Raw genomic sequence first — 17,078 nt, 5'->3', positions numbered from 1 at the left:
TTGGGGTCATGGAATCCTTTAAGAATCAAATGGGACTTCTCTAGTGGTCCAGTGGCTAAGACTCCACACTCCCAGTGGTGAAGGCCCGGGTTCAATCCCTGGTCAGGGAACTAGATCTCACATGCTGCAACTAAAGATCCCATGTGCCACAACTAAGACTCCATGCAGCCAAATAAATAAATATTTTAAAAATCCAAAGAATCAAATGACAACTGCAACTAGTTGTCATATGTTAATGAATTAGATCTCTTTCTGAATGCTCTGCCTGTTTGAGAAATCTATTTAACTATCCCTATGCTAATGTCATACTATTTTTATTATAAAATTTCATGCTAAATTCTAATATCTGCTAAGGGCAAATCATAGCCATCATTCTTTTTCGAAAATCTTAATTTAGTGGGGAATGGGTGAACTTTTAAATAAATGCTCTGGTAAAATTGAGTAATCCTCTGGAAGAGAACAAAATAGACCCCCTACCCTCATACCATCAAAAAATAATAAAGATCTAAATTTGAAAAGCAAATTAATAAAAGTAATAGAGTTTGTGTATGTCTAGAGTTAGAGAAACCCTAAGAGAGGAAGCCCAGAACCCAAGAGGAAAAGGTAGACATATTCAATTACACAAAAATTAAACAGTTTATCTTGGTGATATCCGTTATAAACAGAATGAAAGAAAAGATCATCATGGATTAGAAAAAAAATATTGGTCATACACAACATACAACATATAATGTCCCTAATATGGAAATTATTAAGAAACAAATAACTGAGTAGAAAAGTGGCAAAGGAAATGAAAATATACAGAAGAATCTGGAAAAGGCCAATAATTTATAACAACTTAAAACTCACTGGTTACCGTGATAATACAAATTCAAATAAAGAGATACAATTTATCAACCATCAGACTGGCAAAATTTAAAACATTGTAACCTAATGCTGGTAACAATAATAGTAGATGATATTAAGTGATTAGTATATGCTAAACACTTTATGTGGATTATCTTATTTAATATTCATGATAATGCTAAGAAGTAGATTTATTTAAATTAAGGATATAGCTCAGCTAGCAAATGGCAGAGTCTAGATTCAAACTTGTGCAGTCTGGGAGGCCAAGCTCTGTTTCAGAATGCCCCATGCTGATAGGGAGATCTATAGCAATGTGATTTGTTACAAACTTTAGAAAAAGAAATGTGGTAATAGACACTAATAGTTTAAAAACTTTTTCTCTTTGACTGTGCCATCCCCAAAATAACCATTATGATCCTGGCATTATCCATGATCAATTGACTACTTGGTATAACCTACATAAAAACACCTGGGCTTAGCAGTATTAAAAAAATTTTTTTTAAATTCTGTTTTGTTGTGAGTAGATTTTAATCCCCTGATTTTCTTAATGGTTGAAGATGCAGTTTCAATTTTCTGTTGCTGCTTGAAGTAGTTTTAGAAAATTGTATTTTTCCAGGAAATCATCTGTGCCATTTACTAAGTTTTTGTTTCCCAGATTCCCATCTTTCCTCTCTACCTTCCTGGGTACTAGGACTCTGCAAATCACCCCTAATTTCACCTTCTGACAATCCCCAGTCCCAGGGATGCAACTATTTCTACATTTACTAACTCTGTGTTATCTGAGTGTCTTCTCTTCACCTTTCAGCCATCCAACACCCGCTTAACCAATTCCTGTTGTTGACATCTCTCTATTGAAATACCCAGTGTGGTTTCTGCTCACCCACAGGACCCTAACTGATATATTACCCAAGTTACCTAAGTTTTCAAATTTATTAGAAGAAAATTATGGTGAACCCTTATTTATTACAGTCTCTGTAGTTTCTGCTGATTTGTCCTTTTCCACTCCTAATTCATGCTTTTATTTTTACTTAATTTTGTCTATTTCTGGTAGTCTTTTAAAATAATTCATTTTTTGACATTTTTCCTAATTGCAATATTGAATACTCTTTCACTTTCAACCTTTAATTACTCACCAATAAATTTCTCATAAAGTACTACTTCAGTTGCATGTATGAATTTAGTAATTTAATTCTTCAACTCTATATATTTTCTGATTTCTAGGTACTCCTTTGAAGCAGGAATACATTTTTTAAATTTCCAAATATATTTAACATTTAAAAATTACTCTTTGCTTATTGATTTCCAAATTATTTGCATTATGGAAAAAGGACTTGACCAGTATGACTAAGTACTCTGATATTTGCCGAGAATTCCATTATGGCCTATTAGTGGTCAATTTTTATAAATATTCCATATGTACAAAGTTCTCAAATTTGGGGTCACATATTCTATGTATGCCCAGTATGTCAAGCTTAATTGAACTGTTCAAATCTTCTATATCCAAATCTTTTTTACTTATCTGCTTCTGAGAATGATATGGGCTTCTCTGGTGGCTCAGCGGTAAAGAATCTGCCTGCAATGCAGGAGATGCAGGAGACTCACGTTTGATCCCCAGGTTGGGAAGATCCCCTGGAGAAGGGCATGACAACCCACTCCAGTATTCTTGCCTGGAGAATCCCATGGACAGAGGAGCCTGGCGGGCTAAAGGACTGCCAAGAGTTAGACATGATTGAAGTTACTGAGCATGCACAATTGAGAATGATATAGTAAAGTTGTCTACTGTGATGATGAATTTGTCAGTTTCTCTTTGCAGTTCTGTCACTTTTTTTCCTTTAAAGTGCTAGAATGCCAGCACACACATATACAAGGATATTAACTGCAGCAGAGTATCTCAGCAAAACTCTGAAAACAATATTTCTAAAATGTTGATCACACTGAATTGGCTGAATTCATTGTATGAAATATTCTATAACCATTAAAAAGCATGAATTTGTTCTATATCTACTAACTAGAAGGAGGTTCACATTAAATGAAAAAGGAAAGTTTCAGTGTATGTATATACACAGTGTAAACGAAAAAATGTCCTCTATTTGTGAACACGTAAGGCAATGGCACCCCACTCCAGTGTTCTTGCCTGGAGAATCCCAGGGACGGGGGAGCCTGGTGGGCTGCCGTCTATGGGGTCGCACAGAGTCGGACACGACTGAAGTGACTTAGCATAGCATAGCATCAATGTTTGAGCTAAAATAAAGGCTGTCAACATCAGTTCTTCCAGGGAAGTGACTAGAGGGGGTGGGAAAGAGCATTAACAAATAACTTTGTTCTATTTCACTTCCTCTAATGGCCACCTTTTACTTTGGCGATTTAAGGAAAGTTTAGTGCAAAAGTGATAACCATCACTCATCTCATGAAGCCTGATAGGAAGATATGCCATGTGGAAAAAGCAAGTTACAAATGTTATAATGAGATCTTATTTATTGTAGTAACATTTACATGTTGATACAAATATAAGGAAATGTCTGGGAACACATTCACTAAATCAGTACTGTCTCTAAATTTGAGGATCATGGTACTTTTTCTCTGTTACATATGTCTATTGTTTGTGTTTATTTATACATACTAGATCTTATAGACAGAGTGCCTTATGAACTATGGACAGAGGTTCGTGACATTGTACAGGAGACAGGGATCAAGACCATCCCCATGGAAAACAAACGCAAAAAAGCAAAATGGCTGTCTGAGGAGGCCTTACAAATAGCTGTGAAAAGAAGAGAAGCGAAAAGCAAAGGAGAAAAGGAAAGATATAAGCATCTGAATGCAGAATTCCAAAGAATAGCAAGGAGAGATAAGAAAGCCTTCCTCAGCGATCAATGCAAAGAAATAAAGGGAAACAACAGAATGGGAAAGACTAGAGATCTCTTCAAGAAAATTAGAGATACCAAGGGAACATTTCATGCAAAGATGGGCTGATAAAGGACAGAAATGGTATGGACCTAACAGAAGCAGAAGATATTAAGAAGAGGTGGCAAGAATACACAGGAGAACTGTGTATCAATGCAGAAAAGAGCTTCACAACCCAGATAATCACAATGGTGTGATCACTGACCAAGAGCCAGACATCCTGGAATGTGAAGTCAAGTGGGCCTTAGAAAGCATCACTAAGAACAATGCTAATAAGGAGGTGATAGAATTCCAGTTGAGCTATTTCAAATCCTGAAAGATGATGCTGTGAAAGTGTTGCACTCAATATGCCAGCAAATTTGGAAAACTCAGCAGTGGCCACAGGATTGGAAAAGGTCAGTTTTCATTCCAATTCCAAAGAAAGGCAATGCAAAAGAATGCTCAAACTACCGCACAATTGCACTCATCTCACAAGCTAGTAAAGTAATGCTCAATATTCTCCAAGCCAGGCTTTAGCAATACATGAACCATGAACTTCCAGATGTTCAAGCTGGTTTTAGAAAAGGCAGAGGAACCAGAGATCAAATTGCCAACATCTGCTGGATCGTCGAAAAAGCAAGAGAGTTCCAGAAAAACATCTATTTCTGCTTTATTGACTATGCCAAAGCCTTTGACTGTGTGGATTACAATAAACTGTGGAAAATTCTGAAAGAGATGGGCATACCAGACCACATGACCTGCCTCTTGAGAAACCTATATGCAGGTCAGGAAGCAACAGTTAGAACTGGACACGGAACAACAGACTGGTTCCAAATAGGAAAAGGAGTACGTCAAGGCTGTATATTGTCACCCTGCTTATTTAACTTATACGCAGAGTACATCATGAGAAACGCTGGGCTGGAAGAAACACAAGCTGGAATCAAGATTGCCGGGAGAAATATCAATATGCAGATATGCAGAAAGTGAAGAGGAACTAAAAAGCCTCCTGATGAAAGTGAAAGAGGAGAGTGAAAAATTTGGCTTAAAGCTCAACATTCAGAAAACAAAGATTATGGCATCCGTTCCCATCACTTCATGGGAAATAGATGGGGAAACAGTGGAAACAGTGTCAGACTTTATTTTTTTGGGCTCCAAAATCACTGCAGATGGTGACTGCAGCCATGAAATTAAAAGATGCTTACTCCTTGGAAGGAAAGTTATGACCAACCTAGATAGCATATTCAAAACCAGAGATATTACTTTGCCAACAAAGGTTCATCTAGTCAAGGCTATGGTTTTTCCAGTGGTCATGTATGGATGTGAGAGTTAGACTGTGAAGAAAGCTGAGCACCGAAGAATTGATGCTCTTGGACTGTGGTGTTGGAGAAGACTCTTGAGAGTCCCTTGGACTACAAGGAGATCCAACCAGACCATCCTAAAGGAGATCACTTCTGGGTGTTTATTGGAAAGACTGATGCTAAAGCTGAAACTCCAATATTTTGGCCACCTCATGCGAAGAGTTGACTCACTGGAAAAGACCCTGATGCTGGGAGGGATTGGGGGCAGGAGGAGAAGGGGACGACAGAGGATGAGATGGCTGGATGGCATCACCAACTCGATGGACATGAGTTTGGGTGAACTCTAGGAGTTGGTGATGGACAGGGAGGCCTGGCGTGTTGCGATTCATGGGATCGCAGAGTCAGACACGACTGAGGGACTGAACTGAGTGCAAAAAAAAAAAAAAAAATTTCAGTGGGCTATGGACACTTTCAACAAAGAAACTCAAAACCAGAAAAACACTCCAGACACATCAATGCAAAGCTTTACACGTAATTTCAGGTGATTAATAGACACTCTGAAGCTCATTTATGGATCACCTAGTTTTCTGCTCTAGCAAATACAGAGTTTAACAGCAGAAAAATTGGTAAGCTATCAATTTCTCCCTTTATCCCCTGAGGGCTGGCTCCAGGGCACACTCTGGGTACTGGACATTGGCTGGACTCTCTTCAATGGGGACTCCAACCTCGCTGGAGTGAGATGTGGCTTAAGCCCATCTCATGGCTCCTGCTGTGTGGACAACCTACCTGTGTGAGATGCGAGGCCTGGCCCTCTGTTCTTGATACCTTTTTGGGTCTGTTTCTAACCATGCATGCATGCTACGTTGCTTCAGCCGTGTCTGATTCTTTGAGACTCCATGGACTATAGCCTGCCGGTCTCCTCTGTCCGTGGAATTCTCCAGGCAAGAATACTGGAATGGGTTGGCATTCCCTCTCTCAGCGGATTTTCCCTACCCAGGGATTGAACCCATGTCTCCTGTGGCTCCTGCATTGCTGGTGGATTCTTTACTGCTGAGTCAGCCAGGAAGCCCATTTCTAACCATCCAGATCACTAATTCTTAAAAGGAGAGAAGGCAGGGATATGGGAGTGCAGTTTGTAAACATATATTCAGTGTTATCATTTCATCTCTGATAGTAAAAGAAAGCTATTCTTTTCATAATATAAATGCGTCTGGTTGGGGATATGCCACATTGGACTTGAGTTTTAGAGAGCTGAGAGAAGTAGGTGGGAAAGTAAGCAGATTATTCTCTTTCAACTATGCTAAGGAGGTTGAAATTTGTTCCGAAGGCAAATAGAGGAATTACTTAAAGGCTCCAGGCTGGAAAGTGACATGACTTGAGACAGCTCAAGACTCCTTTGGCTGCGTGGTGGAGAGAGAGGGTTAGAGGGGAGCAGGCCAGGGAGTGGGCTTGTGCAGTGATTCAGTTTAAGAGATAATGGGTCTTGGATGCTGGGTAACAGCAGAAGGAGCAAAAATAAGTCAGTGGTTTGGAGAAAGAGACATTCCAAAGGTAGAATAAGCTTGGATTTATTAATTTGGGGGTGTGGTAGCCAAAAAGAGTCTAGAGAGATTCCTAGGTTTCTGGCATGGGCAGCTGGTAGATGGTGATGGCATATTGATAGAGGATGCTGGAAGCAGCACTGGGGAATTTGGAGGGGATGCAAATAGTAGATCCGAAATACATATTATTTCTCTTTCCATGCCTCCAGGAGATTGACAGAAAGCCCTTGGACGGATGCCAGGGCTGACACCCACGTCCAGGTCTCCTGCCACGTTTTCCTGAAAAGAGTGGAAGCTCCACCATGCCCCACTTCAGTCTGTCACCCCTCCCCTCTGCTATGTGAGCCTTAGCCCTTCCCCTCCCTCCTCCTCAACAACTTGCCACCCCGTGGACTGTAGCCTCCAGCTTCTTCTGTCCATGGGATTTCCCAGGCAAGAGTACTGGAGTGGGTAGACATTTCTTCCTTCAGGGGATCTTCCTGATCCAGGGATCAAACCCGCATCTCTTGCATCTCCTGCATTGGCAAGTGGGTTCTTTACCACTGAGCCACCTGGGAAGCCCCAACACAGTTGTAGCAGATGATAAATTTAGGAGAAAGGCCATGAACAAGGGTTATATCAGCCCGAAGGGAGGATTTAATGATAACCAAGCAAGACACATATTAATAATTGATATATATCTTTTTATTATGCACAGATAAAGGATTTAAAACTGTGGTTATCAAAACTATACATCTAAGCATGTTCACAAAATTGTTGACACGTTGAACAGAGAAAAAGAGTACAACAGGGGTGCTCAAACTGGCCACAGGGATTTTCAGGGTACTCTTTTTACCCTCATAGATGAAAAACAGCAACAAAATCAGGCTCATTCAGGAAAAACCAGAAGAGAGAAGTATTGTATTTGGAAACTGATAATAGTCCTTTTTAGAAAAACATCTGTTGGTTTCATGAACAACCCCCAGCTAGAACAAACAGGAAAAAATCACACGCACGAGTCACCCAACAAAATGTGCTCTGTTAACACAATCAGCAGTACAACCATCACTCAAACCATGAGGTAGTTACAGTACAAAAGACCGGCACGCAGGTGCGCACCCCCACACACACTCACAACCACGCCCGCTACAGAACACACACAGGAAACGGGTTTACAATCTCATTACAGACAAGGAAAAGATCTTTTGTTTTGTTTAGAAAATGCTATAGAAACAGCTTTGACAGAAGGAATCCGACTTTTCAAATACAGAGTACTGGCTGGTACACACCACATGGTAAAAGCTGTAGGGTATTACACAGACAATCTGCCTTGGAATTTAGAGCATTTCAACAACAGCTTTAGCATAAAACAAACAAAACAAAATGGCCTCTAAGAATGAAGGGTGTAACCTGCAGCAGTAACAAAAGAGTTTTCAGATAGAGAAATGTAACTGGAATATAAAAACAGTTTTAAAGAAACCTACAGGATGTGTTATAAAGTAGAGCTTATACTTTGTATTCATTAAAACTGTGAAGTATGAAGCAATTGGAAATGCTATAACAGGAAGCTAGGGAGAAAACACAGTATTTTTTAAATGTTCACTTTTTAGAAACATTTCAGAAATACTTAATGACATTCACTCTCCAATAACACAGGATCAGGTTTCATCAACATGAATTTCTTGATCTGAATAATACTTCTGGATAGTAAGACCCAAACACATAAAGGTTGACTTCTTCTCTTTTAAAATCTCTTGGCTTACATCCATAAATTTGTAAATTAATTTTAAATTATTTATAAAATCATTGGCAATGCAGCATCTCTCTCAAAAATATACATTTGAATATATTACAAAAGGTTTTTAAACCCTGTCCATCTAAGAATTGAATCTTTTAATACCTCTTAATAGTTAATTTTCTTTTTAACAGGATGGATAGGGATTTTTAAAAAGCAAAGAACTGATCAAAAGAATTCACAGTAACTGAAATTAAACATTTCATATGGAGTAACTTAAATTTATCTAAAACACTTAAATATATCTTTATACACCGATTTTTGTAGTAAAATATAGCTATAAGTGACTTAAAGACTCTAGTCTTCTTTGAAGACATCTTTAAACTTTTTTATACATAGAATATGCTAAAACAATACATTCTGCTGAAGGTTAGGCAAAGCGCATTATTTTCAAACACAGGTAGCGTAATCTAAGTCCTCCATGCTGATACCTTTATGTTAAAAATAGAGTTAACTGAAGGCAATTTTTTTTTTTCTAATCTATCTTTATTTGTAGAAATCTGCAAAATTATCAATGTAGATAGCCTGGAAATCTTAGCCCTCAATCTGTTTTGGTTAAAATCATCTTGATTGAGTGTTTATAACTATCAAATCAATCGGAACAGGACTCTATGGTGGGGCAACAGTGACTGTCAATCTCCACCTCTTTGCCTTGTAGACACTGCCCTCCAGTCTCGGGCAACACCAACATTTCCTACTTAAGGCTCCATTCACAGAGAACCAGGCACAGCTTCCTTATTTTTAGAGCATTTAGATTTGCTTGTGAGTATTTTAGATGTAGAGTCTAGCCTGTTCTATTTGTAGAGTTCTGAGTTGTTTGGGAGAATTCTGGTAAAAGAATAATACTTACTGGCAATCAAGTTATCTTCAGTAGTAAGTGATTTGGCATGGACGCTTTCCTCTGGCATTGTTTTTGTGTGTGTGTGTGTTTTTTTTAACATAGAGGTATCAGTTGAGCTTATTTTAGCTGCAAAGTGGCATATTATTGATACTCGATTTTAATAAAATTTACCTCAAATTCTTTTTGAGTTTGGTGATATATTTAAGGCAAGAAAACGAAAGCATCCAACTGAGTGCCTTTTTCCATATCTCATCACTTTCTTGGCAGAATTGGTGACACTGTTCAGATAACCAACAGAAAACCAAAAGAATCTGCCATACATTTGCAACTTATAAGAGCCTGGTGCTTACAAAAGAGTCTTTTCAAAAGGCTGACATGTTTTGCATGGAAACACTAATTCTCCCAAAAATGTTTAAGAATAAACAACTCTGAAGGTGTAGGACATTGTCCAAATGGGAATGAATTTTCTCTTCTTCAACTGAAAGAACCAAAGTGCCAAATGACATATAATATACATGTACTGGTGTATATATCACTGTGCAAATGCCTCCTGAGCTTTACAAGAGAATTTTGCCCCTGTTTACACATTAATTTAGTAGAGCACAGTGTCATAAATGAGCAGGAATCTGCAGTCCCAGATTTGGGCCATTTTCAATTTCTATATGCTTATAAAGAAATATGAACTTTGCATTAAGACATTTTTGCAGTTGGTGTGTGAGCCTGGGGGGAAGGAGGAAGCTGATAAGGAACTCAGCACTGGTTTTGGCCCAGGGCACAAGAAGGAATGTTGCCTTGATGTGTGTCAGGATGCAGTCCACGAGGGGAGCACCCATCAAGCTGACACAGCGGTCCCACAAGTGTGGCAGCAAGGTGAGAAGTGTGCATCCTGAAGGTGCAAATTAGACATGGAGGAACACACTTAGAAAGTCCTGAAGCATTTCTTTTGTTTTACATCTTGGTTCGGTTAGAAAATAATCTTTGGCCACATCTCCTCACTGGCTCTGCTATCTGGTTATTCCTTTTACCAACTCCTTGTATCTGGGTAAAAGGCAGGGCTTCAAATTATGGATGTTCTTACCTGGACAAAGCAGCATTTTAAAAACTGGCATGTGTTTCACATTGAAAACCCCTAAGCCTGTGAGGGGCTGGTGGAGAAGGCCACCACCTTAGCTTTCTCACATGAATCTAGTGTGTTACAGAAGTCCAGGGGGCCCGAGTATGTCAGCCCTGGGTGGGGGTGAACACGACAGGTGACGGTTACACTGAAATTCACTCTCTTTACAAGGGAACCGCAGTTGAGCCTTCTGGGCCTGGAATCTGGACACAGGTGTGGCCCCAGGCCTGCCCTGATGGCGGGCGGGGCAGGCTAGGCTGTGCTGCTGCTGGAGCAGGGTGTGCTCTGCGTGCTGCCAATGCTGTGGGCTGCGCTGCTGTTCTCTGAAGCTGGCGGGGACGTGGGCACTTGCTGCCTTCCTGCTGTCTCTCCTGCAGTCAGTACAGAAAAGGATAGACGCATGTTACATGTATGCATTTCTGAAAAGACCATTTCATCTGGGGCTCTTTTCAACCATGGGCAGAGCAGCTAGATCAGAAGGCCTCCCATCATGATGCTGTTTCTGCTTGTTGCCGTTTTGTTTTGTTTTTAAAGCCCCTTGCACAGGGAAAAAAGAATGTTTTCAAGGTGATTGACAGACAGTTAATAGGGGCAAAGACCCCCTAATAGTTGAGGATGAATGCCCAGGATTTCAGCGCCCACAACCTTTGAAGAAACTACCGTCACCTGTACTGTGTGATCCAACTGACCAGCACCTGTATTCAGAGAACATCTCCTCTCATAAAAGTATCAGAGGGTTTGGAGAACGAGACCTTTAAACTGTAATGAGATCACCTTGGCAATCTGGAGGCCTTTTTCTGAATACACCTGGTCAAAATAGGGGTGGTGATGCCGAGGTTTCGCCCTAGCTGTAGCAGAGAGTGCTGTGTGACGAGCACAGGACCCACACCTGAGAAATGGAGGTGGGAAGACCTGGTGCTCCGAAAAACCTTTTGAAGAAGGGGTTTAGCTGTTGCACAAGGGACGGCAGCTGCCAGGAACACCCCCTCCATCCTGAGGTTTGCAGCCGGAGTATCCCCTCACACATCAAGTGCCCTACTTTTCATCACACACCCCACTGCATTTTAGCTAAGCCCATTCCTTGCGCCAAGTGACAGGACTGTGGGGAGGGAGGAGACCTTGGGTCACACACATGGTTTGCATTTAGCACAGCAAAGAGCTCTAGAGCTATCTTTTCTTCAACAAAACTGGCCTCAGAGCAGCCCTCAAAAAAATGGCTCTAGGTAGGGAAAAGCAATCAAGGCTCTCCGATGACAAACACAGCATTTTCTTTGAAAAGTCAAAGCATAAACTTCATAAACTTCTGGTCAGTGGTCTCCCCGCTCCAATGTGGGAAGCCCCAGAGGGCCAGGTCTGTTTATGAGTGAGCCTCCTCTTTCCTGTCGGCCTGAAATACACAGCTCTCTGCCGGAGATAAGCAACCCTCTGGCCTCTTCGTTAAAACAAAACACACCAGCAAAGGCTCTGCCCTCCAAGCACAGGAACTCGGCCCTTTACTCCTCAAAAACCTCTGCCAAAACAGCAGTTGCACAAAACAGAGAAGCAGCTTGTGTGGTACAGCTTTCCCTGTCACCCATTTAGGAACCACCCAGTGACACACATTGAGGCTTCAACCTCTGGGTCTTCACATGCTTGTTGCATATTTGGCCCATGCTATATTTTCTCTGATTATCTATTCTTCTGGGATTGGAGGGATGGAGAGGGAATTCTGGGTCAATATTTCTCAGAGGCAGAGAAACACTGTATTTTCATTCTTCTTTTTTTTTGGCAATCTATATTTTGGACCCTTTCCAGCGCTGCCCTCTATCCTTCTTGTGTGCATTTAATTAAAGGCGGGGACGTTTGCCTCAATGACAGTGACTTTCTGCCAGAAATCCACTTTCCCCAGAGTGGGAACTTTCTTTCTAAAAGGAAATTAAATCTGTTAGCTATTCTGAATTCTTATGTCTATCAAAAAAAAAAAAAAGCCCCAAACCTCTAGAGACTGGAACAACTCGTGATCAACTTGAAAAATTCAGCCCCCTGCCAACCCACATGTGGATCCACACCCAGTCTCATTGTTATCAATTAGCAGGACTAATGTGACTGTTGTGAAGGACATTTTAAAAATACCTCTTCCCCATTTAAATAAAGGATACATCAGAAAAGCAGGAGGTAAGTCAACACACCACCCTCCCCACTTTGGCTCACCTGGGCTTCGTTTGTTTGGCCTGATAGCGGCTAAATCAGCAAGAAGGCCTTGGCTTGTCCTACTGACAGTGAACAAGTCTGTCTCATCCCACATGCAACATGTGCATGATTAGTCACATTCAGGAAAAGTGCCAGTACTACGCCCTGCCCAGGAAGTCTGAATATTTGCTTTCCGATGTCTATTTGCCAAATACAATTTGTTGCCATGTCAGTTTATTTTAATCATTACCCATTAAAAGGTCTTTCAACTTCCAGAGTTTTGGAAACTCTTGTGCTGCTGATACAAAATACTGTCCAAAATGAAACCCCAAGCAAAACAAAACAAAGAAGTCCCCTATACTCAAGATTGCAGGATCCATTTCACCAGGGTGGACAAGTCAACTTAACCCAATAATCCCCTGGCTTTGAGCCAACAGTGTGCCAAGGAGAATCTTTGTCTGACAATCTGCTTGGAAATGTTGAAAACATCCTCTTTAGACTATCCCTTCTAGCCCTGGGTCTATTTTCACATGTAAGATGAGAGATTTCTCATTATATCCAAGTTGTTAAAAAACTTTTACCTTTTGAGAAATCAAGAGAAGTTTTCTCACTGTCAGATGCAAGTGGCACTACAGAAAAATTCACCACGAGAAACAAAAGTTTAACGTGCAGATGTTTCTGCTTAAAAAGCCAACAGAGTCCCTTAGGTTTTCCGAGATGTGTCCTTTGGTTTTCTGCTCTCTAGCACACTGACCTCTGATGTCTTGGAGCATTGACTTTCTTCAGAATATCCCTTGGGTGACAAATACAACCAGCTTCCTTCTGGAGAAGACGGGCAGTGAGGACTGCAGGGCTATGCAGAGCAGGCCCGCTTAGCGAATGCAAGTTCAAGGAAGGCCCCCTGACCATGGATTTCAAACTTGGCCATCAGAAGAAATGTGTTTAGTCTTCATGCTTTGCCCCTAAAATCTCAAACCACGGAGGAAGAGACCCTTGGGAAGGAGAGTGAGTAGGGAAAAGACACATCTGGCACATGTTGTCCTCAGGAAAAGGGTGTGTTACAACAAGGATTCATCCCACTCAGCTCACGTATTAGGCTGCGGCTAAGCCTCGATATTGCCAGAGATGTCCTTAGAAACAGAAAAAAACATATTTTAAGGGATAACCTGTTTCCTTTCTTCAGTTTAACATGGAGCTGTTCAGATCTGATTTCCTGCCACTTTTTGGCAGTTTACAACTGGATTCTTATCCCTGTGTTTTTAGTATGGCAGGTCCTAGGGGAGAAACTTTAAGATGTGAATAACACAGAGAAGCCCTATGGGGAAACAAGAATAGAAGAATTTTAAAGAAAAGTGAGAGGAATCTCGATTATTTAGCCCAAGGCAGATAGTTTGCAAACACTGGCCACAGAGAATTATTACCGAGAGGAGCAGACAGGTGTTCTTTATCTCCCTGGAGGGCAGAACATGAGGAAATGAGTTTAAATGGCAGTGATAGAGATTTAGGTCACACAGAAGGGAACTTGCTCATTCTGAGGACTGGCTAGTTATAGTGGGAATTTGTGGAATTTCTTTCTTAGGAGATATTTAAGCACTGGATTGAAGACCATGTGCCTGGGGGTGACTCATACTCAACATTACTTGACAGTGCAGAGAAAACAAAGATATTTCCCTCTTAGGCCTATGTGTTCGTTGCAGTTTTGTACCAATTGTCTCAATCTCTTGATATCCTAATTGTAACTATTTCACAAATTCACTCTAGTAAGAATACTGAACTAGACCAACCTTTAGAGAAGCTTTCCATCACTATTCACCATTTTCAAAAATTGCCCCTCCTTTTTCAAGCTAAAAGACTTTCCTTTTGCAGGCAAAACTTTGCAGGAGGGGTGAATTAGATGTTGTTATAAGTTATGGAGAAAGGGAGAAATGTTCCAAGGAAGGAAGCAAAATCTTTCAAAATATTCTGCTTCCCACTTTCTTTCAATATTACTGCAAAGTGACCAGCCTGTTTCACACTTGCACTTTGGTTTTCCATGGGCATCTTATTTGAACTCAACCCGAGCACTTGGGTGAAAAGAGTGGATCCTGCCTTCTTTCCAGTCATACAGAGTTTCCATCTATTCCACCTGCATCTTTCTGATCCCTGTAACTTAGCCTCTTGCCTCCAACTTTAGTCACACTTTTGCTGATCTTCTTGCTGTTTCTGAATTACATTTGGAAGCATGGAGAAACTTCAGACTTCTAGAAGTATCTGAAGCCTCCAGAAACACTCCTAAGTAAAAGACATGATTCAGGTGGACCTGGGTATGTGTTTGACTTCTGCTTTAAGAATACACACAGTGTATTCAACTAAGGATTGTTGAACAGAAGCCTGTTAAACAGAAGTTTACTCTCTGAAGAGAATGAAACTAGGGTTCTGGGAACGACCAACACCAGCACAATTGAGGGTAGAGAAACACAATGACAGAGGAGAACAAAATTAACGCCTACATGCTGAATGTTGTGACCCCCAGAATGTTGACAGCCTGATCTATAACCTCCAAGAAGGAAATAGGAAAACCTGTTTCACAGAAAACATGACGAACTCAAGAGGAAAGATCCAAAGATGTGATATCAGGAGTTCCTCAATAAAAGGCCCAGCTAGATCACCCTAAGTAAAGTTCAAAATCAATATGTTCTACCCACAAGCTCAGAACTTCCCTATTCTTAAATAATTCTATATTAATATTCTCAGAGAGATAAGATATTGTACCCATAAGACAAGAGTAGGACATGTTTCTTTAATTCATGGGAAAAACTTCTTGGAATTAACAAACTTGAAGGCAATATTAAAAATGCAATATGACTTCGACCACAAGAGACGGAGTAACCCCAACTTCAAGAACAGGCTGCGAGAATGAAGAAAGAAACAGAAGCTTGCCAAGGAGAGAGCTGGGCTTTCCAAGTTACCTGACCTTAAATATGCTGAAGCCGTTGAGAAATTCTTTCTAGAAGAAATACAGCTTGGTGAAGAATTACTAGCTCAAGGTGAATATGAGAAGGGTGTGGACCATCTGACAAACGCGATTGCTGTGTGTGGACAGCCACAGCAGTTACTGCGAGTATTGCAACAAACTCTTCCACCACCAGTGTTCCAGATGCTTCTGACTAAGCTCCCAACAATTAGTCAGAGAATTGTAAGTGCTCAGAGCTTGGCTGAAGATGATGTGGAATGAGAAACAAATGTCAACATAATGATCTCAATTAAAACATTTTTAAAATCTTAACTCAGAAGATGATCGGCTCTGGGGGAGTAATGGCAGATAAGCTTGTTATGGACTGTCCTCCACAGTGAAGTCTACCAAAGTTAATTTTTACTTTGTGTAGATCCATTTGTCTGTTTTATTTATTTTTCCCAGTGAAAAGTATATTTTGATAGAGAGCTTTTCATTTTATAAATACACTATGAATTACTGAAATATGCATTTTGTTTATTCTTAAAAATGTGTGATTAGAATGTACATATAACATCCCATTACTTACATTAAAAATACCCAGTGCTCAGTTTTGAAAGATAGGCCCCAAAAAATGTAGAAGAAAACTGAAGAATATACTTGTTTTGCTCTACATCAGAAAGTTGCCTGGAAACTTGTATTGATCAAAACTGAGCATTAAGAGATTATTTCTTTCCATTTAATCTCTTAAATATGTGTAATGTGCTGCTATGCTATAATAACAACTTCACCCCCTCCCTTGAAATGTTTTCTTTAAATCAGTGGGTTTGATGTGTTCTGGATATTTACCTCCTTGTATTTTAGATACATGTAGTTGCAGATGGCACCAGGAATTGGATGTCTATACATTCTTAATCTGGCTGAGTAAGCTTTACCAGTTAATGTCTGCCCACTTGCCTCATATATAAACTGAGGAACTGGGTGTGCTAATTCAGCTTCTAATTCCTTTGGTTCTGTGCAGCATTTTCAAATCCCTCTTTCTGAGGGAAATACCTGTTTGGGCAGCCAGCCCTTGCGTTTTTTTATACTCTGAATTTCGCATGCTTGCCTGACGTAGTATTTCTGGTTTTTTAAAAGGTATAACGTGTTGATTTTCACTGAAATCATGGTTCTGTCACTACTTTTGTAAATTAACCTGAAACGTAACCTTCACGGTAACTGGGACGATATGCTTGTAAAAGTGTTTGTTCCCTTTTGCTTTTATCCTCAGTGTACCTCCTTAATCCCCTACCAACCCTTGTCTTGTATGAGAATAAGTTGTAACTTTGTGGCTGAAGACTTGAATGAAGATAATGGGACCTTTTATTCTCTAAATAGTGACATATTATCTACAGCCACAGATTAAATATCAGACCTAAGAATAAAGATCCTTGGTACTTAAAAAAAATAAAAATGCAATAAGAAACTAAAAGATAAAAATGAAGAAATCTCCTAGAAAAGAAACGAAAAATATGGAAAACAGAAAAGGAGAATTACAGCACAATTCAAGAAGTTCAACTCTGAAGTAAGAAGATTTCTAGAATAAGAGAACCAAAAAAAAAAAACATGGGCAAGAAAAAATAAATAATTCTAAAAAATCTCAACAATAAAGGACATAGTTTCTAGACTGAAAGGCCTCAATTA

At 40.1% G+C, this 17,078-nt stretch overlaps 1 protein-coding gene across 4 annotated transcripts in view; it reads right to left on the bottom strand.

Moving 5' to 3' along the window:
• Positions 1-7,227: 7,227 nt before the first annotated feature.
• The window catches only part of TGFBR3 (transforming growth factor beta receptor 3), a 209,549-nt gene continuing 199,698 nt past the window's right edge, over positions 7,228-17,078 (bottom strand). For all 4 annotated transcript variants that reach the window (XM_019957070.2, XM_019957069.2, XM_019957071.2 and 1 more), the window contains one exon: positions 7,228-10,665. In XM_019957070.2, the coding sequence (XP_019812629.2) occupies positions 10,547-10,665 (119 nt within the window). In that variant the 3' untranslated portion in view covers positions 7,228-10,546. The remainder of the gene's footprint in view (positions 10,666-17,078) is intronic.

Source organism: Bos indicus, chromosome 3 (assembly GCF_029378745.1).
Source record: "Bos indicus isolate NIAB-ARS_2022 breed Sahiwal x Tharparkar chromosome 3, NIAB-ARS_B.indTharparkar_mat_pri_1.0, whole genome shotgun sequence".
In the NCBI taxonomy this organism is placed as follows: domain Eukaryota; kingdom Metazoa; phylum Chordata; class Mammalia; order Artiodactyla; family Bovidae; genus Bos; species Bos indicus.
The sequence above is the reverse complement of the archived record's forward strand: the minus strand, read 5'-3'. Positions and strand labels throughout refer to the sequence as shown.